This window comes from Daphnia pulicaria, chromosome 3, assembly GCF_021234035.1.
Source record: "Daphnia pulicaria isolate SC F1-1A chromosome 3, SC_F0-13Bv2, whole genome shotgun sequence".
Classification (NCBI taxonomy): domain Eukaryota; kingdom Metazoa; phylum Arthropoda; class Branchiopoda; order Diplostraca; family Daphniidae; genus Daphnia; species Daphnia pulicaria.
This window is the reverse complement of record NC_060915.1, coordinates 7,476,117-7,497,741: the sequence shown is the minus strand read 5'-3', so window position 1 is coordinate 7,497,741 and position 21,625 is coordinate 7,476,117. Positions and strand designations below refer to the sequence as shown.

Sequence of the window (21,625 nt, the reverse complement as noted above, 5' to 3'; positions counted from 1 at the left end):
ATACCCCGATCTCTTGGAAGAGGGTCGGCCATTATTTTTGGGTTTCTCTTTTTATGGGGGATTTCCAACCCCCTCCTCCGCCGATCTATACGATATTCCACCCTAGGGTTATTTGATTATTCCCTCCTTTTTCACACACAGAGAACCCCCCCTTTGACAGAAAAGAGGGAGAGAAGGGGGGCGTTTTATAAAACTGCAGAATTTTCTCTAACCAACAGCAGACAACAGACTCTCTCTCTTCATGCGCTTGGCGCGCCCGCTCAGGCGCCCGTTGTGTGTTGTGGCCAACACACAGAGACACAAAAGTCCAGTGTCAGTATTTTTACAGGCTTCACTCAGAGAGGCTGTGCACAGTTTCAGTCGATCGAGATTATTACACACTTTTGATACGCCAATTTAATTTCGGATTTTTGTTGTGTGTCATCCATTTTGGTGAAACTATACTCGTGGTGAATATTCGTTGAAGACGAAAGAATTGGCTTTGTTTGACATTCGACACATTTGGATTATTGGCAGTCGTTTTCGAGCACGTGGTTTTTTTCAGCATCAAACGTGCAACATGATTCAAGTGATTTGCATATAGATCCGGATCGCAGTTGGTGGATTTCAGTGATGCAGTAGAGTCACGTACACTTAAACAACTGGTTTACTCTGCTTAATAAAAGGTAAAGACTTTCCTCCGTTAAACGTTTATTTCGTTAAGTTGATGCGTAGCTGAATTCGACTGTAAATGGTGGGCCGAGTATACTAGGAATATGGCGCGAAGGAAAGTTGAACGGATCGACGATTTTTCTGTTCACGGTATTAAGGCATGGCTAGCCAACGATTTCAAATCGCCGCATTAGTTCAACGGCATGCAAACGCCCGTCACCCAGAGAGGTAGGCACTAGGCAGCCAGGCAGCTGTTGTGTGTTTGAGCGTGTGGGTGCAGTAACAATGTTCATCGGACGGTGAATATACACCGACAGACACCAGGAAAGAAAATAAATAAAATAACCAAAAAATGCAACGTGTCTATCGAACAGTTAAGACAGGGATATATTATGGCTGTTGTTATTTTCTTTCGCTTTTTATACAGACTCCTCCAATAACATTTCTAGTCCCATCTGTCGTGGATAGAGTTTTATTTGTTTTAAGTTTGAAGCAACATCTTGTGGGATTATTCGAAAAACAAAGAACAATCGACTACTACTTTCTAAGTTGATTGTTTTTTATTTTTGTTTGGGTGATGCTAAAAGAAGTTAAACTATTTAGGGGAATTGTTCTTTCAGCACCCGGGACAATTTTAGGGAGGGAAAAAATAAAAAGTTTGTGGGGAGAGCAGCAGCAGCAAGAAAAAAGAAGCCATCTGTTTTTCGGAAAAATATCCCGTGCATGTTTTTGTCTAATTCCGTCCGTACGAGACTGTCGTTCCGGAACAACTGTCTGTCTCTCTTCCAGTTCCTTCCTATTCCCTTTTTCCCCCTTGAACTTTCCACCGATGACACATTTCCGCTTTCAAGTGACTTGTTATGCTGATAAATATCTGACAAGTCTTTGAGCAATCGTTTGAGAAGAGGGTGTGGGGGCGTGATGGACTCGTTTTGTTGTCACGAGAAAAATCTTTGAGACCAAGAAAAAGAGTCTTGTTTTATGGAAATGTGATTCTTTTTCTTCCTGGAAAAAGCGTCACATGTACTACATATATAACCATGCTTGATGCACCAAGTTTCTCCCTAGCTGCTTTTTCCCCCCTTCCCGCTTTAGATTCTGAGTCAGCGCAATGCGATCAATACCGGCCACCTTGTGCTGAATAGCAGCAAGGGCCGCCAACCCTCCGTTATGTAAGTTTGGGGGGGGGGGGGGTACCACTAGTAGAAGAAGAACAAACTTTGAGGTATCGGATGACGTCGGGGCGCCATCATGGAGCCATTGATGATTAACTAAAACAACAAACTTGTTCAAATAGAAATATCGCGTTTTATTTTATTTTGATTTTTTAATGTTTTTAAGGACAGATTCCGAGTGTTGAAAACATTTGACATGTCTGGCGACGTTCGTTAAAGAGTTTTTTACATTTTCGTTTGCACCATGACTTTTTTATTTTTTATTTAAAATGAAAATCGGTGTAATGCCAACAGCGACACCCACCAACGTGCAGAGGAAATAGTAAGGGGAGAAAGAAAAAAGGGCACAGTGTTCTCGGTGATTTCTTGACTTTTGGTCATAAAAGTGGCTCGTAAAAACAGTAAATAAATGAATAAAAGAAATGAAAAAGAACCTGTTCTTTTTTTTTTCGCAAATGAAATAAACCGGTTGCTGAATTAGCATAGGACCAGGCCCTGCTATTTTAGCTTTTTGGGTGGTTTGATGGACCCGCCGCCGTATGTTTACGACTCTAACGACGCCCTGCTTATTTTCTTTCATTTGATCCGGCTCGAGTTGGAAAAAAATAAATAAATAAGAAACACAAATCAAAATCCTATCTACCACCCGAAAAAAAAAAATGAAATCATCATTTGAAAATAAGATGGACCGAAAGATCCGGCTCGCATTTCGTTTTTATAATAAATGAAATAAGTTATTTCGATTTTTTTTTCCTCCTTTTTTTCACTGAAAATTGACTTGATGAGTCTCCAAAAAGGAGGTTGATCCCAATTTTGGGTGAAGCTGGCAACCAGCCTTTTTTCTAAATAACAAAAAGAAAAAAGTCTATTGAGAACATGGTGATGAGAGCCAAAAAGTGTGGGCAGAAAGCGTTGCGCCATTCACGACGCCAATGTGACGTCAGAATTTCGCGTTGGACGACGAGCACGAGCTAACAGCTCCTTCCTCTCCCCCCATAACATCCAGCAGGGAGTCCTTGCAATTATTAATGACTCATTTTTATATTCTCTGTCGAGCGTCTCGGACTTGTTGTTTTGTGTCGTAATAATGAAGAGGGAAAAGAAGAAAAGAACAATAATAATAAATACGTTTCCCCGTTTTTTATTTTATCTTTCAACAAATGTCTTCTCTACAGTCACTTTTTATTTCTTTTTTTTTGTTCGTGAGAATAATTTCACTGCACGCGGAAATGCTCATTACGGAGGTTGTAGAGTTGGCAGCTTGGTCAGTCCAGAGGATATTTTTTGGGGTTTTTACTTTTTTGGTTTTCAAGGGGGCGATTTAGCGGGTTTCTACCGTCACTTGTGAATGATACACCCTACACACAAAGTTGGGGGGATTGTCCAGCGTGAGAGAATTTCATTTTTTATTTCGGGAAGAATAGCGCGTGCGTGTAACCGCTGACGACAGATCGGCCGGAAGAACACTGGAGGAAAAAAGATAGAAACGATCGGCCCTGTTGTTGTGATGAAGTGGAGAATGATATGGGTGTCAAGGTTTTTATTATTTCTTCGGCCTGCATGGGGGTCGACTTTCGAGCGCGATCAAAATAAAATCACGAGGTGTAATTCGTTACGGTCGCGGGATTTTTCTTTTTTAAAAAATTTTGTTCAAATCCTATACGTGCGCAGTTTTCCCTTTGTTTTCTAACGCCTATTGGTGAGATAACGTTACTTGTACCTCTTCACCAGTTCACCTGTCATTTTGGCGAGTCGTGCAATCACGCACGCACTCACAGGGTCGTGATGTTTCCCCACCTCAAACGCTTTTTATGTGTGTGTGTATGTGTGGCGAAGTCTTGTTGCTTTTTTCTCGCTTCTGTTGTTGATGTTACACCACGTTTTCAAAAAATATATATATTTTCATTGTGGCTTTTTGGGTGGAGAGGAAGGAAGAATCGAAAAATGAACCGTTGGTTTCCCCCTTGGGTTAGTAGTAGCGGACGTTCGCCATGTTTCCGACGTTGGTTAGCTATTACACAGTGTTGTCCACTACACGGCCTTTGGGGGCTTAATCACGGACGTCACGACGACTATCGACGACTATCCCCTCATTCCTTTCGGCTTTGACCGAATCATTACCTTTTTTTCTTTCTCTCCTTTGGGGCTAACAGGCTAGTCTTGTTATATCAGTCGTTAATCCCTGTGACAATACTTAAGCCTCTTGGGGCTCTATTGTCTTTCCTATAAGCTAATCGATTGTATCTTTAGGATAGAGAGCAGGTGAAGCACGCGCAGCAATTTCTCCCTCAGAGCTTAACTACAGGATGCTACAGTTGATGGTGCTAAAAAAGAAAAAAACGGAGCTGATGACCCAACTGTTTTGATGGCTATAGGGCGAAAAAGAATTAGATGCACTCGTGGAAGAAACGAGAAAGGAATAGCACGTTCGTTCGTTGTCCTTTTTTTTTTTTTACTATTTTTTATTATTATATTATTTTCGGTAATACGATGGAAAAGGGGAAGAAGCCTTGCCACTGCTCGTTGCCACCGGCAAACTCTCAGGTGGGAAAAAGGCGACTGGAATTATTATTTTTGCTTTTTCTTCTTTTTCTTTTTCTTGTGTCCTGTGTACGGTAGCGAGGGAAAAGGGGAGAGAAGACCGTGTGTCTATTTATCTAGAAAAAAAGGCGAAAATTGTAAATCCGGGGCTTCACGTTCAGTTGGTCCCGAGCTGTCAACGGCATAGGATCATGTCCGCTTACACTACGTGTCGTTGAACGAATTTGTTTTTTCGTATTTTTTTTTTTCATCTGTTGTTGTACTTGTGTGGAATTTCATCCTGCGTCTCTTGTCTACCATCGCCGCCGCCGCCGCCGGTCTAAAGTTAAAAGAAGAAGAAAAATAAAATAATAAAAGGGGGAAAGATGGATTTCCGCTGGATTGACACGGTCCAAGAGGTAAGGTGTCATCATCCATCGATTGAAATAGGCGCACCCGGTGACTCTTTCGAAGAAATCGAAGCTTTATGGTTAGTTAAGTTGAGCCCAGCGTGATGGTGAATTGATTTCGTGCCAATCCAAGTCCCGATTGGGATATGAGCAATGGGAGAGAAGAAGAAACGCAAGTCTTTTTGGGTGTTATGAAACGGCTGTCTTCTTCTCTCTCCCACGGCAGGGAGGCCTCCTCTCATCTTTTGCTCATCTTTGTGGTGGTGTTGTTGTGTGTGTCTGCTCAAGGCGTTTCACCTTGAAGTAAACACAGAGAAGAAGAAGAAAAAAAGCCGTGTTACCTCTCTCTCTCTCTCTCTCTCCACCGTGTGTATATTTGACACGCATGGCGGGACAGCCAACATCGTCGTCTGGCTTAGCAAAGAAACAACAAGCCTAAAACCTACCTATACCTGAAACATTGCGCTGCTTAATGTGTAATCACGACACAACAGCTGCAGCGGCCTTCAACACCAGCGCAGAATCCGCAGGGCAATGTTTCTCATCCCAGAGTCTTTGATCTCTTTTTATGGACTAGCCAAAAGAGAGGAGAAAGAGTATTTTAAACATTCAAAAATGGTTGCCTCGCCTGCGCGCTGAACGTAAGGCTGCTCCAGTGGCTCCGGCATGTGATTTACTGTAATGACACACTACTACAACTACTAAGTTGCAGTCCGAGAATAGTTTTATTTTTTTGAATGCCACCGCCCCAAAAAAGAGATTTTTACCATCTAATTTGTTTTTGTTTTTTTATTGATTATGGCCGCCGTGGCGGAGACCGACCTGTGCAAGTCAGGTAGTATTTATAAATACGTACACGAGTTGCGCACGCGGAATGAATCGATTTGTATCCGATGGGTATAACATGCCGGTGCCAAGGTTTCTAAGACTCCGCGGGACAAGGTTGCATGTATAAATCAGAGCCTGTTTAGCGACATTGCGTCACGTCTTCTTTCGTTGGTCATGATGTGATGGCCCCCAACCGATTGGGTCTCGAGGTCGAATAATTATCGGATATTTTTTCCCCTCAGTCATCAATTCCGACTTGATTTCTTAACCGGAATTTCTCGAGAAATGGAGCTTGCGGTCATTTACGTCTGGTTGTTGTTGTTCTTCTTTCTTCAGGGAGAAAAATGATTAACGACAACCGCGACATTTTTTGAAGTGCGCATTTTTTCTTAGTTTCCAGGATTGCAGACTGTCAGACCTGTCTAGCAACAACCGTAATGAAGGAACAAGTTTCTTCTCTCTCTCTCCTTTGCGACTATTTACTTGGTACTACTCTAATATTATAGTAAAGATTGATAGAGGGATAGAGGAACGAGGTGGAATCTAGAGAGGTGCGGCCTTGCCATTCTCCGCAGGGGGAGAGGCCGAGTTCAAAGAAGAGAAGGATTCATCATCATCTTCCTAGCAATCGTATAAGTAGTGAGGGGAGGAAAAAGTTGGCTTGAAATCTTCTTCGAGTCTCTTTTTCCCAGACCCCTTCTACTTCTTGTTTTTTCTCTCTCTCTCTCTCTCTCTCTCTCTTCCCACCTTTTATTTTTGATTTATTTTTTGAAAATTCGTTTTAATTTATTTGATTTTCATAGACTGAACTGAAGATTCAGTCTCTTATGTCCATTTCTTTTTTTTTTAAATATTTTTTCAAACATTTTTAATAGTTGTGCCTATAATTAATGAGGTAATATCTCGTCCTTGTCGTTTTTGTTACTTCTTTATTTTTATTTTCTGGTTTTGGAAGTTCGTTCCTGTCTCGTCTGTGTGTTTTTCTTCTTTTTTACCTGTTTCTGAATCTCTTGTTTAATGGGCTGCCAACAAGAGGGCCCCCGACTCGTCTTTCGACCGACGATTTGGGTGGGTTTTTCGGGGTCGGGTTTGTACACAATTTTATATTTTTTCGGGAGTCATTGGAAATGCTCAAAACAAAAGGTAAAAGAAGAAGAAGAGAGACGTTGTGTGCTGCTGCCATGTCCAGTCCAAGGTCTGCATTAATTTGTTTCTTTTCCCTTCTCTTCCGACAAAACTCTTACAAAAAGGGAGGGGTGCCACTTTGATTTGAATCCAAAAAGGCAGCCAGCGCAAGGGTAAAAAACATGTCTTGCATTGTAATTCAAAAAGATTAAAAAAGAAAAAGGAAAATCACAACAACATCAAAAAAATCAAGTAAAAAAAGGGTCTTCTTCTTCTTCTTCTTGATTTCTTCCCAGACCGCAATCAAGCGGTTGTGTGCGCGCACGCTCGCTTCCCCTCTTACCGTGTTCGCACGCTCCCGCTGGGCTCGCGCCCAATTTCCATAAGCAAAAAAAAAAAGAGAGAAAAAACCCCGGTCGCTTTGGTTGTGTACCAACAAACTACAAACGCAAAAGAGCGCATCTTATCGATTTGTATCCCTAATCTACATATCTTGTGACCATTCCACCTAGAAAAAAAAAGAAAAAAAGATTTTGATCCGGTGATGGTTATGTATGAGTGGAACTTTCTCTTTCCTATTTTCGTCTCCTCCTGTCGACAACAACAACCTGGTGACACGTTCACAAGTTTTAACATCTTGATTACAAGTAGAGCCAGAAAAAGAAAGATTTTAGGTAAATAGAATATGCCCCTCGGGGCTGAAGAAGAGCTGTTTGGTCGTGTTACCATTTCGTGCGAAAGTAATCCGGTTTCTCCGTTTAAAATAATAATCTGAATATCATAAAAATGTCTTATCTTTAGATGAAATCTGGGTAACGACATGCAGCGATGCGACCGTAAAGTAACACGATTTTCTTTTAACAGTAGTTGGTTTTTTTATCCCTTTGCATAATTGAAACTCGAATATATAACAAAAAAAGATAAAGAAACGAACAATCGGGTGAATATTCTTTGTTTGGGGGGAAGACATTTTATGCAGCCAAACTTCTATTTAGCTTGAAAAAAAATCGGGTCGAGTTCCCGAAGGAACCGGAATCTTTTGGAATTTTGGAACACAAAAGAAAAATACGATTTAAATGTACCGTATTCTTAATGTCAGCCAACAAAACGACGTTCGTGTGATGAGCAAAAGTCATTCAGGTGAAAGATGGGTGGAAACGCGACCCGAAAGTAAAGCTGGGCCACGTATGCCATTGTAATTGAAGATTGGTTGTTGTTGTTGTTGTCGTCGTGTTCACTAAGTGGAACCTGTCGTAGATTCGAGTGCGGTACCGTTACACCACCGGCGTACAGCACATTTTATACCAACATTGGGGAGAAAGAGACATTTGCCAGTAGTGAAAGAGGAAGTGATCGGATGTCGCTGTTTTGTGTTTTGTCCTTGCGTCTTTGGTTTCCCAAGTGATTGCGGCCGGTTCGGGACATTTGACATATGCCAAAGTGTGTGTGTCCCCCTCCACCCAGTGTTTGTTGTTGTTGTCGTCGTCGTCTAACTGTTTTCCAACTTCCTTCACCGACTGTTGCTGCTGGAGCGCGTCAAAAGGAGTGAAGCAGCAGGGACTTTTTGGGTTTCCGTTTCAGAGTCGGAAGACGGCCAGTAGGCGGAGCTAGAGTCTCCGGGGCAAATCGTGAACGAAAAGAAGGAGGAGGTTAAGATAGAAGAAGAAGAAGGTCTTCTTACTCTACTAGGCTACTACTACACGGATGGTACTAAGACTGGGACTCTCTTTCGTCGAGTTGCAGTCACTATCCAGTAGCTCGCACTCAAAACAACACGTGCCATCGACTCCTGTGACTCTGACGAATTTCTCGATCCATCCTCCAGTGTTTCTTTGTGTATATCTCACCAGTGCTACTGTTTGTCTCACTGGTGTACTACTTTGGTTATGTCAACTTCTCCTTTAACACCGACGTGTCAGGTGTTGAACAAAGTCATTTTTTGACAACTCACGATCCCTCCCGCCCCGGATCGGTTGTTCGCTCTGTCAGGAAGACAATTGTGCGTCTTTCAAGTGTTTGGCGGAGGTGGGCGGAATTGTACACCAAACAGAAAAAAAGTAAATCCCCCAAAAATCCTTTCGGGGAATGGATACCACCGCCACCACCACACCCACCGCAAATAGTCAAGCCGAGCCTCGGTTCCGGTTCGCCAATTATTACTTAGCATCCGGCAGTCGGGTAAATGCAATTTTTCGTGAAACTTTTGAGCGACAAAGAGGAATGATTGGCGATTCAATATTTATTCCCGTCGTGTTGTTTGGTTTACTTTTTTTTTTTTTCTTTCGGTTTACTTGCCTTGTGATCCAACAACGGGGTTTGTTTGGTTTGTCTTTTTCCCTTCTAGTTCCACCTTCCCACATCATCAAGATTGTTGTTTTGTTTGGGTTTGGTTTCTTGCTTTTCTGTGTTATACGGCTCATTGGTTTACGAGCCGGTAGTCACGAGTGCACCGACTTTTGTCCCGAATTGTTTCCTATCTCCCCCACCACATCTTCTTCCTCTTTCTTGCAACTTTCACGAAAATTTCGCCGAAATGAGATAGAAAACCGAGTCGTTTACCCCCCCCCCCCCTTTGAAAAAAGAAAAAAAAAAAACCTGCCCTTCCCTCGCTTGTCTCTTTTTATTTTTCAATCGACGAAAGCGTCACACTCGTCACAATCTTCCTTTACGGCGTGCGCAAAAGGTGCTCTCAATAAGCCCCCACGACCCACTTCTCATTCTTCTCTTCAATTGATTTTCTCTCTTTTGTTGTTGTTGTTGTTGTGGTGGTTGTTTGGAGATTGAAAAGATGCGTCTCTAAAAGCATCGACAAGAGTTTTCTGGAGATTTATTTATTTCGACTTTTTTGTTTTTGTCTGGTTGAGGGAAATGTCTGGAGGCGACGTGAAGGTTTTCATATCCTTTCTGATGATCTACATAATGCATAGTCTCTCAATCTTGCATCTCGAACAGGTGGAATGGGCTGGGGGGAGAGCATACACAGACACGAGACCCTGTTTTTCTTTCCATCTGCTCTGTGAGGTCATGCAATGCTCTTGTGTGTGTGTTCAAACGTGTGTCGGTTGTTACCTTGGCCAGGACGGCCCTTGTTCTTCTTCCCTTTTAGCCATTTCGCGCGTTCCGCCGTCGTGACTTGTCGATTGCATTTTCCTTTTAACCCAGCCCTTCACACACATGATTAAAAAAATAAAAATATGTTTCCTGTGAAAGAAGAGAATCATCTCGGAGTCGGGAGTGTTTGAGCGGAAAGAAAACTAGAAAAAAAGATTTGATGAAAATCGTGAAGAAGATAAAAAAAAAAAAAAAAGTCGGTGAACCAAAACCGGAGACCTAACGTGAATTTTGTCATGTCTTTTTTTCTTTTCTTGTTGTGTTCCATTTGATTGGGTCATTTTCTCCGTAGGGGCCAACAACATTCACGAACCCCCCTCCCATCTTCTTGTCAGACACGCGCGACAACTTTTCTATCTCTCCCGATAGAGTCATTTTAGAAAATTGGCTTTTTTCGGGAGAAGAGGTCACAGCCAGTTCGCCACACGTCGCAACGGGTTTTCGTTCTTTCGTTCGAGTTGAAACGAGCTCCTTTTTCTCTTGGTGCATGTGCATAGTCTGCCGGAAACGGAGAGCCCGGCGCGACAAGACGAGACACACGAAAACATGTTTGGAATGATCACGAATGTCATGGGGCGAGTATTCAGCCTTTGTCTCTCGTCGTATGTGCTATGTTTAGCGGTCGGACATTGTTGTTCCAGAAAAGTTCTGAAGAAAATTGCTGGAGAAAAATAAAAACAAAAACAAAAAAACGGCGGGACGGATGTGGAATTTTCGATTTGCGCCGTGTCAGACGTCGTCGAAAGAATAGACGGCGTCAATGACTTGAGTACATGGGCGGAGTTTTACAAGACGAGTGGAAACCGGAAGCAGTTTGACAGTTGTATTCTTCTTCTTGTCTGTTTGCCGTGTCGGGAAAGAAGAAGAAGAAACACACAACAAGAAGAAAAGTAGGAAAATCCAATGTCAAAATGGAAATAGTAAGAGGAATAACAAATAAATATGCGAGAATGAAAAAGAGAAAAGAAAAGTGTGTGTGTGTTGTTTTTCTCTTTTCCGTGATCGGCGCCGCTAGTATGTATAGGAAGATGGGCACTAAGCCTGGGCTCCCTGTTGCGCGGGTCCGTATGGTCAATGTTTCATTTCTTCTTGATGTTCTTTGACTTTTGAAGGGGAGAGAGAGAAAGAGAAGATAATGTTGAATGGTTTTTCTCGTGCGATCACCGCATATTTGCCGCTCCTACCGACACCATTCTTTTCTTCGTGTGTTAGTTAGTTGGTTGGTTTTAACTTTGGCCAGAGAACCAAGCCAAATCCATCCAACGTGTCGTGCTGTACGGTAAAAAAAAAATACCCCCCATTAAAAGCAAACGAGAGCTACGGTGCTGGAACGACGGACCGAGAAAAAAAATCTCGTCGCTCACGTCATTTCCCTCCTCCTTGCGCTCCCCCCTCGTTTCCCCCCTCTAATTTTTTTTTTTTTCTTCCCGAGATCTAATTTTAACAAAATGTTCCAGAACGGTTGGGACTCAGCGACTCGTTCCAGGCACTATTTCTCATCTCAAAAATTTGGAGGAAAAAAAGCAAGATGAAAACAGATTTTCTTTTACCGTTTTTCATTTCCCCCCATTCGCTCGATTTATTTCTGAAAAAAATAATTAATTACAAAAACCGAAAGATTCCCTTTTGCGGCCAGAGTTGTGTGCCGTACAGTTTTTTTGTTGATGGAACTGGCACTCACCCCACCCTAAAAGACATCTGTGTTTTTGGTTTTAGACGTTTTCCGGAAGTCCCGTTTTTTTTTCTCTCTCTCTCTTTTCACTCGGGAGCCCGTCGCTATGTGGAGTATCAGGTATCACGACAGACAACTACGGTTCTCTATGGGGCTGTTGTTCTCTCGCCTCTCCAGACTTTTCTTTTAAAAAAAGAAAAAAAGTAAAACAAAAATAAAAAAGAGCATCTGGGTTTGAAAATTTTGTCCAGACTGGGCGAGACAATGAACCTCTACCGTCCCGAATCCCAATTGGTTCTAACGGTTGACCGTGAATAAATATCGGGACAATGGTGGGGGTCCCAGAGAAGAAACATTTTTTCTTCTCATAAGATGTCGTCTCTTGTCGCAGACATCCCTTCCGTGAGTCCAGTTGTTTTTTCGTTTTTCGTTTCTCTTAATTTTCTATTTCTTGAATCGCGTTTATCCATTAAGACACGATTTGTCTTTGTCCCGTTGCCGCAACTGGAAAGTGGCCGATCCGCAGGCGTTTTGACCAACTACTGGATGGAATGACCCAATCGCTCGTGACTGATTGACGTGAATCTTCCGATAAAGCCGGTGGCATCGGCATGGTTTGGGTTTTTGCGTCATTTTTCCATGTTCTTATCGGACTCTTATCGGAAGACATTTCTCTTGTTTTGGGGTTGGGTCAATCTGGCAGAGAAGTACTATATTACTTCCCTTCTTCTCTGGCCAATTTGATGCAGACAAATCGCGTACATCGATTAGCCATTGTCTGACATGACCGACAAGTTCTCTCTCACAAGAAGCCCTACGCACTCGAACTAAGTCCAGACGCTTAAAGGTCAAAGTCGGTGAAAGAAGAATGCAAGAAACTTATTACTGCCCGTTATTATTATTATTATTATTATTATTGTTACGACTAGTTTGGTTCCTGGGAGGGCAGAGCGTCTTTAATGATAGTAATAATAGATAATAAATGTAAGCCGATTGCACATTGAAAACGTGTTATGGTTTGTTTCGTGAGAAACTTATCCTCTATGCGCGATTATGTTGCTTACGTTTCAAAAGAAAAGCTCTGCCGATGGATGGTGTGTGTGTGCCCATTCTGTCATTGCCCTTGGATTCGTGATCTTCCACCACCCACCCACTCTTGCAACGTGAATCTCGTTCTTTATCTCCCATGCTGGCCGTCGGACGATAAGAAACAAAAGACCGTCCTCCGTGAAATCCATTTTCCGTCTAATGTTCACCACCACACAAGTTCATCTCTCTCGGGTTCTTTGCTGGGCGACGGCAGCAAGTCGTCCAGCCGCCCCAAAAATGTTTGGTTGTTTCTTTGGTTGGAGGTTTTATTTTCTTTCCCCTTTTTCTCATGGAAGGCGGGAGGCGTGGAATGTCGGGTCCATTGCATTCGCTACGGTGTTGGGTTCGTGCGCCGTAGCCCGGATGTTAGCGTCGTCTGCGTTATTTTCAATCACGAAAGAAGTGATGATGATGGCCCTCTTTTCTCGTGATTGAGGAAAATTATTCTTCGTGTGCCGTCCTCCTCACTTTTTTTTTCATTCATTTGATGTGAAATTTGAATATTGTTGTTGTTGATTGTTATTATCTGATTTACGGTTATGTTATTATTATTATCATTGTTTTTTAAATCGATTGGTTGGATTATTCATTTACGTATCTATCTATTAATAGGTGGTGTCGTCAGTGTCTTCTCGACTTCACCTGAACCGCCTGTCGCGACCGGACTTGTCATTGGCTGATTTGAGCGCCAACTGGCGCCGCCGAGTGCGAGTGCCGCGCCTGGCCGCTCCGCGCGTCGACTGGTCCCTAATCGGTTCCCGGCTGCGTCTTGGCCTCTCTCGGGTCAAAGTTGAAGTGCCCGCCATTAAAATGCCTCCCATCCGCAGCCGGCGAGGATGGTGCGGCTGCTTCCAGGTTAGTTGCAACATACTTTACACACGTATAATATAGTACTACCCACCCACCTACCTACCTACTTACCTGCCTACAGTTATTAATAATATATACAACGTGTACAGTGTACACATATATATACACCATTTGCCGGTTCTGCAGATGACACCATCATGCCGATTGCATGCTATCACACCATCGCATTTTCACGTTTAGTTTATTATCCTGACCATTTTCCATATTTTTCTTCCCATCAAACAGTAAAACTTTCTTCTTCTTCTTTCTATTTTTTCCCTGTTGGAAAAAACGAAAATAATGGGCAGACAAAGAGTGATGCCTTTCAATGTGTGTTCTTTGCCAGCGTACACGTTACAAGAGTTGTGTTGTGTGTGGAGCCCAGTAGGCGGGCAACCAGAAAAACTTGTAATGTCTCCTCTATTATTTACTCGTCATTTAACCTTTTGCTGATCCGGCCGTCTCTGTGATGGATGGATCCGGCCGGCATCTTTCCTTACTTGTTCTCACATTAGCGCTTCCTTCCATCGTTTGAATTTCTTTTAAATCTTCTCCATTTCTCTTTTTTCTTTCTTTTTTTTAAAACAAACAGAAAGACGAGCCGCCCGAAATCACTTACTGTGTCGTCAACCAGAACGGCATGATGCACCTACAGACCTTATCGCCAGCTCAACCCATGCCGGAAGAGTCGGAACTGGATGCCAAATTCACCGAATTACTGGTAATGCTTGGTTGCGAAATGTCTTCATTGATTAGATCTAGGAACGGATTCCATCTTAGTTCTCCTCCATTGATGATCGATGGCATTTTCATCATCATTGACTTTCGCCCGTTGCGGATGTGATTTTGTGTATACACCCCAGTCTTATCGCGTATGTTTATATACGAGGATGATGTGATGATGACTTTTGCCCCACCTTCTTTCGGCGTATGTAACGCGGAGCCTTCATTAGCTAATTTCTTCTTCTTCCTCCTCTTTTGTTGTTGAATCTCTTTTCTTCCTCGTATTTCGCCGACCAAAAATTGGTCCCGTTACGTTGCCGCTATCTTTTTTCCTTTACCGAAAAGATACGCTATCTACAGCCGTCTCATTCGCCCGTCATCACGTTATTATTATTATTAAATGTGAAATCTGATTAAGTTTTGTTGTGTTCATTTTTTTTTCTTATCATCTCCTCGTCTGGAATTGAGGCGTCGCAGACCTCCGCAGTTGTTTGAACTGTGCCAGCAGCTCGAATCATTTTGATGTTCCTTTTTCTTTTCATGGCGGTCATGTTGATGGTGCCGGACACTCGGCGCCGCCGGCCCATTCGCGCCGATTCTCGTTGGTTATTCACATGTATTATGTGCTGCGCACATATTATTTACTAGCTCGCCCTTATTATTTGATTTATTATGTCCTGGAATAATTAGGATTGAATAATATCGCATCTTTCGTGACTGGCGTGGCGGCTGGGATGATCCTTATTTAAATTGCGATGAATAAAACAAAGGGTAGAAGAAGAAGAAGAGGGGGAAAAAATACTTTTCACAACATTCTCTACCATTCTAGTTTTAGAGGTGCAGCGCCGAGGAAAATCACGACCGGCGCGGAGCAAACCATTTTTTCTTTCTTTCTTTCTTTCTTTCTTTCTTTCTTCTACGCAGTGAAACAGGAAACCAGTTGTTGTTGTTGTTGTTATTTTGGCTTCTTTGTTCTTTCTCTGATGCATTTTCTTTCTTTCTCTCTTTTTTTATTTGATTTCTTTAGGAAGAATTGGATTTGACTCCACCCAACCGGGCGGCGATGTTGGCTCTACCGGCGGAAAAGAAATGGCAGATCTACTGTAACCGGAAGAAGGTGAGCCGCCAGCTTTTATTGTTAACAGGGCGCATCACCATCTTGATGTCTTAAAAAAATTACTACGATGACGCCCTTCTTCATTTCATTTTCACATTTTCACCTAAGAATTAACCAACGTTCCATTTCCATCCGGTAGTCCCATCTTTTTTTTATTTTTTGTATCGACAGGGTTTTTTTTTTTTTCACGCCCGGTCGTTCAAACAAGGAACTAGGAAATTATTTATTTCCTTGCTTGGATGATTTTTGCGTTCCAGTCACTTCACTCGCCTTCCCATTTATTTTTATCCCATTTATTCGTCATTCTCGATTACTTTAAATTCAAAATAATTATATATGGTCGAAAAGAAAAGAAAAAAAAAAAGGAAATTCTTTCTCATGTTGCCATCGTCCTACTGGAATTTGGTATTGTTTTTTCGTGACTGGAAAAACAATTTAAAAATATTGACAGGCCGAAGATTCATGTGTATCTGTTCGTTTGTTGTTGCACGCAGCATTATTTGACTTTCTTTTTCCTGAGACTCTTTTCATGACACTGGCGATGAGGTCAAAGTTTTCTCTTTCTTTTCTGTCGACTCTCCTTTTTGTTGTCGTTGTTGTTGTTGGTTTGGCCAGCAAGCCAACGAACCCAACGAGGGACTCCCTGCCGCGGCCGAAAGGGCAAACAAGTGAATGATGACACGCGAGCGTACGGGAGTTTCTTCTATTTTAAGAATTTTGAAATCCTTCCCTCGGCTGCTGCTGCTGCTGCTGCTTCTGCCGCCTTCTTATTTATGTTTTTTGTAGGTTTCTAACTTATTCAACATTCCGTTTTCTTTGATAGGATCCTGGTCAGGAGTCTGACGTTTCTAATCCGCCTGAACACTACATCGCCAAAGTCAACACTATAGCCCAGGTATGTATTGACGCAAGGGGACGAGCGCGTTTAAAAATACATTGACGCTGCTAACGGCGACGCTTGACGTCCGACGCTTCCAAGTGACGGAACGTTTCCCCTTTTTCTCTTTCTCTTTTTTTCTCGTTTTATTTAATTTTTTATTTTTTTTATTTTTTTTTCCTATCCCCTTTTCATCACGTCCATTGACACAGTTGGCGTTCTCAGAAGACGATGCCGAAGAGATGAGAATTCGGACCAAGTTGGTGGATAGCCTCAAGACGGCGCTAAGGACGCAACCCCATTCGTTCGTCCAGCGCTTCATCGAGCTGGACGGATTGCCGTCGCTGTTGGGCGCCCTTGGCTCGATGGACGAACTGACGGCCCATTGCGGCCTTCACAATGCATATATTGGATGCGTCAAAGCTCTTATGAATAATTCAGTAAGACCGGCTCTTTGATTTTTCCATCTTCCACTCATCTTTTGTTAGATGGCTGATTTTCATCTCTCTTTCTTTCTTTTTACATTCTTTATTTTATTAACCTTTTTCCTTTTTTTGTTTAATATTAGACGGGTCGGGCTCACGTGCTTGCCCATCCGTCATCCATAAAAATCATCGCGCAAAGTTTGTCGGCTGACAATCCTAAAGTCAAAATGGCCGTTTTGGAGATCCTCGGCGCCGTTTGCTTGGTGCCGGGAGGCCACCGCAAGGTGCTCGAGGCCATGCTCCACTTTCAGGAGTATGCCGGAGAGCGGACACGATTTCAGGTACGGTACGCCGAAAAATTATAAAAGACCTTAACTGGACTATCAACGGTGCATCCAAAAAGTGGTTTTGGATGATGAATTCAACTTGCAAAACTTTTCTCATTTTCACATATATCATCTACACCATCCATACGACGTGTGGCGGGAACAGACGATAGTCAACGATCTCGATCGGAGCATCGGAGCCTATCGGGACGACGTTGGCTTGAAAACGGCTACCATGTCGTTTCTGAACGCGCTGCTCAATTACGGACCGGGCGAGGACAACCTCGAGTTTCGGCTTCACTTGCGCTACGAGTTACTCATGCTCGGCATCCAGCCAGCCATTGATAAATTGAGAGCTCATGAAAACCAAACCCTTGACAGACATTTAGATTTTTTCGATATGGTCCGAGCCGAAGATGAAAGGGAATTGGCTCGCAGATACGAAGAGGTAACTAAACTTTCGACGGACACGCATGAGAGGTCCCATATTTTCACGAGCAACCGACTGAATCCAAACACTTTCTCTTTTCATAATAGGTTCATGTGGACACTAAAAGTGCGACCAGCATGTTTGAGTGTCTGAGAAAGAAACTGACTCACACGCCAGCCTACCCACATTTCCTCTCTCTCCTCCATCATGCCTTACTTCTTCCGCGTAAGTTTCTATCAATTTATTTTCACCCTCGTTTGTCTTTGAAATAAAAATAGATTAAATGAATGTTTGTTTATCGCAGTCGATTACGGATCGCATCCGTATCATTGGCTCATGTTCGACCGCATCGTACAGCAGCTGGTCCTGCAGGGTGAGTCGAGCGAAGATATTGATGGCGCTCCATTGGAGATCAACGTGAAGGAAATTGTGCAATTGTGAGTCACTTGTACCTTTTTCTTATTACGTCAGATATAGTTAGCTAGACGAATCGTTGGATCAATACTTTTTTTTTCGATATTTTCTAGATTGGCCACTGAACAGGAATTGCTGGCTGCCCAAAACAAAGCCGAAGAATTTGAAAAAGAAAATTGTGATTTGGTCAACATGTTGACACTCAAGGAACAGGAACTTGATTTGCGACTCCAAGAGAAGGAGGATTGTGAAGCTGGACTGAATCGATTAAAAGAAAAGTTCGAGCGCGAGACTGTTGCCCACATGGAGGCCAAGCAGAAGATCGCCGACATGGAAACGTATCTTAACGAGCTCGGCCAGCAGTTACAGATGGTTCAAAAGGATAAGATGAAACTGGAGCACATCCTCAATCACTCCGGGACCAGCATTCCTGACGACGCTAAAAACGGGTTCAAAGACTTCAATTTCAGTCCACCGCCCGGCCTTGCTAATTTCATGAACGGGAGCAAGGGTTTCGAGAATTCGAAAATGCCTCCACCTCCGCCGCCACCGCCGCTTGGAGGTCCCCCGCCTCCACCTCCTCCGGGTTTTCCCAGTGCTATACAGCCACCGAAACCCGTCGCTAAGAAGGATGTCCCGCCTTCCTCTGTGCCTCTTAAGTGCTTTAATTGGACCAAAATCCCCGACACCAAAGTCGCCGGCACCATTTGGACAGAATTGGACGAAGCCAAATTGTACAAAGTTATCGATTTGGGAGAATTCGATAAGCTGTTTTCCGCTTATCAGAAGAACGGCCTGAATAACGTAAATAACGATGATTGCTCTTTTTAAATAACGTTGCCAATTAATTTGATTTATCCCTGTCCATTTTATTTAGCATGATGGCTCGACCGAAGATTTGCGCCAGATCACAACTGGTAAATCTAAACAGCGTAACTTATCGGTGGTTGATGGTCGCCGCGCTCAAAATTGCACCATTTTGCTGTCCAAATTGAAAATGTCCAACGAAGATATTATTCGGTAAGTTTGTCTTCCTGTTCTTTTTTAATCCGCCAGACACAATTTAACTTGATGGACTATGTCAGTGCGCTGTTGAGTATGGACAGCAAAGAAGAGTTGCCGATGGACATGGTCGAGCAGTTGTTGAAGTTCATCCCCACCAACGAGGAACGGGCACTACTGGATGAGCGGAGCAGTGATTTGGATTCCCTATCGCGTGCCGATCGCTTCTTATATGATGTCTCCAAGTATGTTGATTCGCCATGGCTTCTTTCTTTAGCTTTAGTTGTCTTTCATGGAAAATTGCATTGTGAATGGATTCAGGATAAGTCACTACGAGCAGCGTTTGAACACACTGTTTTACAAGAAAAAGTTCGCCCAGAGCGTCAGCGAAATGGAGCCCAAGGTTGTTGCCGTCATGGAAGCGTCAAAGGAAGTGGCTCGCAGCAAGAAGCTCAAAAAATTGCTTGAGATTATTCTTGCGCTCGGCAATTACATGAATCGTGGACAAAGGGGCAACGCCGTCGGTTTCCGCATTTCCAGTCTCAACAGGTTGGCCGATACGAAGTCATCGAAGAATACCACTTTGCTGCATTACCTCGTCGACATATTAGAAAGCAAGGTATTTTAGATTTTCATCAAGTTAATGCTAGAAGTAAACGTGTGTGACTTGACTTATGATTGTTACTTTTTCGCTTGCAGTTCAAAGACGTGTTAAAGTTGCACGAAGACTTGCCTCATCTGAAGCAAGCTTCGAAAGTCAGGTAAGAGTCTACAAGGAGTTTGGGTCGCATTGAATTTCCGTGTCTTCACCATTTGGTAATCATCGAAATATTGTGTTTAGTTTGGTTGAATTGGAGAAGGAGATGAATCAACTTCGCAGTGGACTGAAGGCTGTTGAAAAAGAATTGGAATATCACCGTACTCAGAGCCACGCCACAACTGCTGGCGATCGCTTTGTTCCAGCCGTGAAAGAATTTATGGCATCCGCAACTTGTCGCTTTTCTGATTTGGAGGACAAGTTTCAAGACATGAAAAATAGGGTAAGATATTTTAAATTATTGTCTTTAAATGTGTTACTAATCATCATGTCTTATTTCTTGTTACTTATGACTTAGTTTGAGAAAGTGATTGGAACTCTGGGAGATGATCCATCGACCGCACAACCCGATGAGGTCTTTGGTGTTTTTGGTGTGTTCCTCAGCTCGATGGAAGAAGCTCGACAAGAAAATCTGACAACCAAAAAACGCAAAGACGAGGAAGAAAAGCGACTGTTACAGGAAGCAGAGGTATATACTTTATTCATTGTGACAATTGGAGTATGTTTTACTGATTGATTTAATTGTACAGCTTCGTAAACGGACAATTGATCGAAAGTCCAGCAAAGAGGCCATGCTCAATAGAGTGTCGAAAGGTCTGACGATTGGAAACGGTCAGAACGGAGGATCTAACGGTTGCCACGTCAACGGCGATAAAGGAGAATTTGACGACCTGATTTCGGCGTTGAGAGCAGGAGACGTCTTCGGCGAGGACTTGGTTAAAATGCGTCGGAATCGTCGCCGTGCAAATGGTTCTCCTCACCGTATCAGTCAGACGAGCAATTCTTCAGTTAGAGATTCAAGAGAAAACAGCAGAGAAAGGGCTCTGAATAGGAAATGAAATGTGAATTGATCACAACTCGTTGGGGAGTTGAGGGTTGGCTGCCTAAGTCTCTGCTAACATGTACATTTGCGTTGATAAGGACATACTACGTATTCGTGACTTTTTCAGCAAACACATATCGCCCAATGCTAAGAGAAATCGGGAAAATTAATATTTTTGTATGCGGAGCGGAGCGCATCTTGAATGTCGCCTAATGTGTTGCGTTTATTCCCCTGAATATTTCAAATAGCACCGCGGTTTCAGTAGTCAACGAAAGAAAGCGTATCGATTGAGCTCATTATAATTAATGAAGTTAAGTTTGACAGTTTGGCTTTCTTTACTGCGTTTGTAAACGTTCTTCAATTTGACATTTACTTTTTAGAATGGTGTACTTCCCCTCCTAGTCAGTTGCTTTGTTTGTTTTCTTCTTTTGTTAAATCCGCATTAAACGGATTTTACGATTGGATTTTCAGAACCCCTTCTGAATAATTTAAAACCCGAGGACCACATTTTTGTTCAGACTTTTCTGAAAGTTCTGATTCATATCTCGCGTGTCGTGCCAAGACATTTGAGATGTTGTAATTCATCGTGCACATTATAATATTCTTGTTTGTTTTGTTTTCTTGTGAGGAAATGAAGATAAGGATCAACATTACTTTGCGCTTTGAATTTGTATATAATTGTAAAGAAAAATGGGATCGAGTCAATCGTCAATACACGAGTCTAATATTACAGAAATATTTAGTTTTAATGTAGCATTTGATTCATTTGTTAACTACATCGCTGTCTGAATTAACCAGCGAATGGATCGTTTGTTGGTAAAAATAGGAAAAAATTACGAAATATGGGGAGCAATATGTCAACAAATAAAAACACATCTTCGTGGTGTGAAAGCAACGATAGGGAAGTTGGGGGGATTCGATTTTCATATCTTAAAAGTAGTTGGGGTTTGTTATTCATTTTTGCTGACGTATATAAAGATATAAGCTTCATAACTTGTAACCATACCACCTATAAACCCAAAACCGTAATACTTGTATATCCATACGTAGGGAATGGATTTTAAAATTTGAATATTAAAATGGTGTGATGTTAGGGTTTTAAATGGTATATGGTTATAGGTTGTAAAGTACGTGATAAGAATATAAAAATAGTATAATGTTAAGTTTATAAGTAGTATGGTTATATATTAAGAACCATACCCAGACCATACCACCTATAAACCCACATATTACTTGTATAT

The 21,625-nt window shown here is 42.4% G+C and overlaps 1 protein-coding gene across 3 annotated transcripts; it reads left to right on the top strand.

The window, feature by feature from the left end:
• The first annotated feature begins 236 nt into the window (after positions 1–236).
• Positions 237–21,122, top strand: LOC124329357 (disheveled-associated activator of morphogenesis 1-like). Of its 3 annotated transcripts, none has more exons than XM_046788411.1 (18): positions 237–665; positions 13,194–13,436; positions 14,023–14,151; positions 15,181–15,270; positions 16,094–16,165; positions 16,360–16,587; positions 16,716–16,913; positions 17,065–17,346; positions 17,436–17,553; positions 17,633–17,765; positions 17,856–18,546; positions 18,620–18,762; positions 18,828–18,989; positions 19,066–19,363; positions 19,444–19,505; positions 19,586–19,784; positions 19,860–20,030; positions 20,092–21,122. In XM_046788411.1, exons 2-18 carry the CDS (start codon positions 13,392–13,394, stop codon positions 20,398–20,400), a joined length of 3,330 nt encoding a protein of 1,109 aa, XP_046644367.1. In that variant the 5' UTR covers positions 237–665; positions 13,194–13,391; the 3' UTR covers positions 20,401–21,122. The 3 variants fall into 3 exon arrangements, with proteins under 3 accessions (XP_046644367.1, XP_046644366.1, XP_046644365.1); XM_046788410.1 differs by lacking the exon at positions 237–665 and adding an exon at positions 4,516–4,765; XM_046788409.1 differs by lacking the exon at positions 237–665 and adding an exon at positions 8,377–8,887.
• Positions 21,123–21,625: the final 503 nt, after the last annotated feature.

What these genes read in the sequence shown, in the direction of transcription:
- LOC124329357 (XM_046788409.1), top strand. Translation starts at nt 8,795, where the DNA reads ATGGATACCACCGCCACCACCACACCCACCGCAAATAGTCAAGCCGAG. An exon ending in TTCTTATATGATGTCTCCAA is followed by an intron (nt 18,990 to 19,065) that starts GTATGTTGATTC and finishes GAATGGATTCAG; the next exon opens with GATAAGTCACTACGAGCAGC. An exon ending in GACTGTTACAGGAAGCAGAG is followed by an intron (nt 20,031 to 20,091) that starts GTATATACTTTA and finishes TTAATTGTACAG; the next exon opens with CTTCGTAAACGGACAATTGA.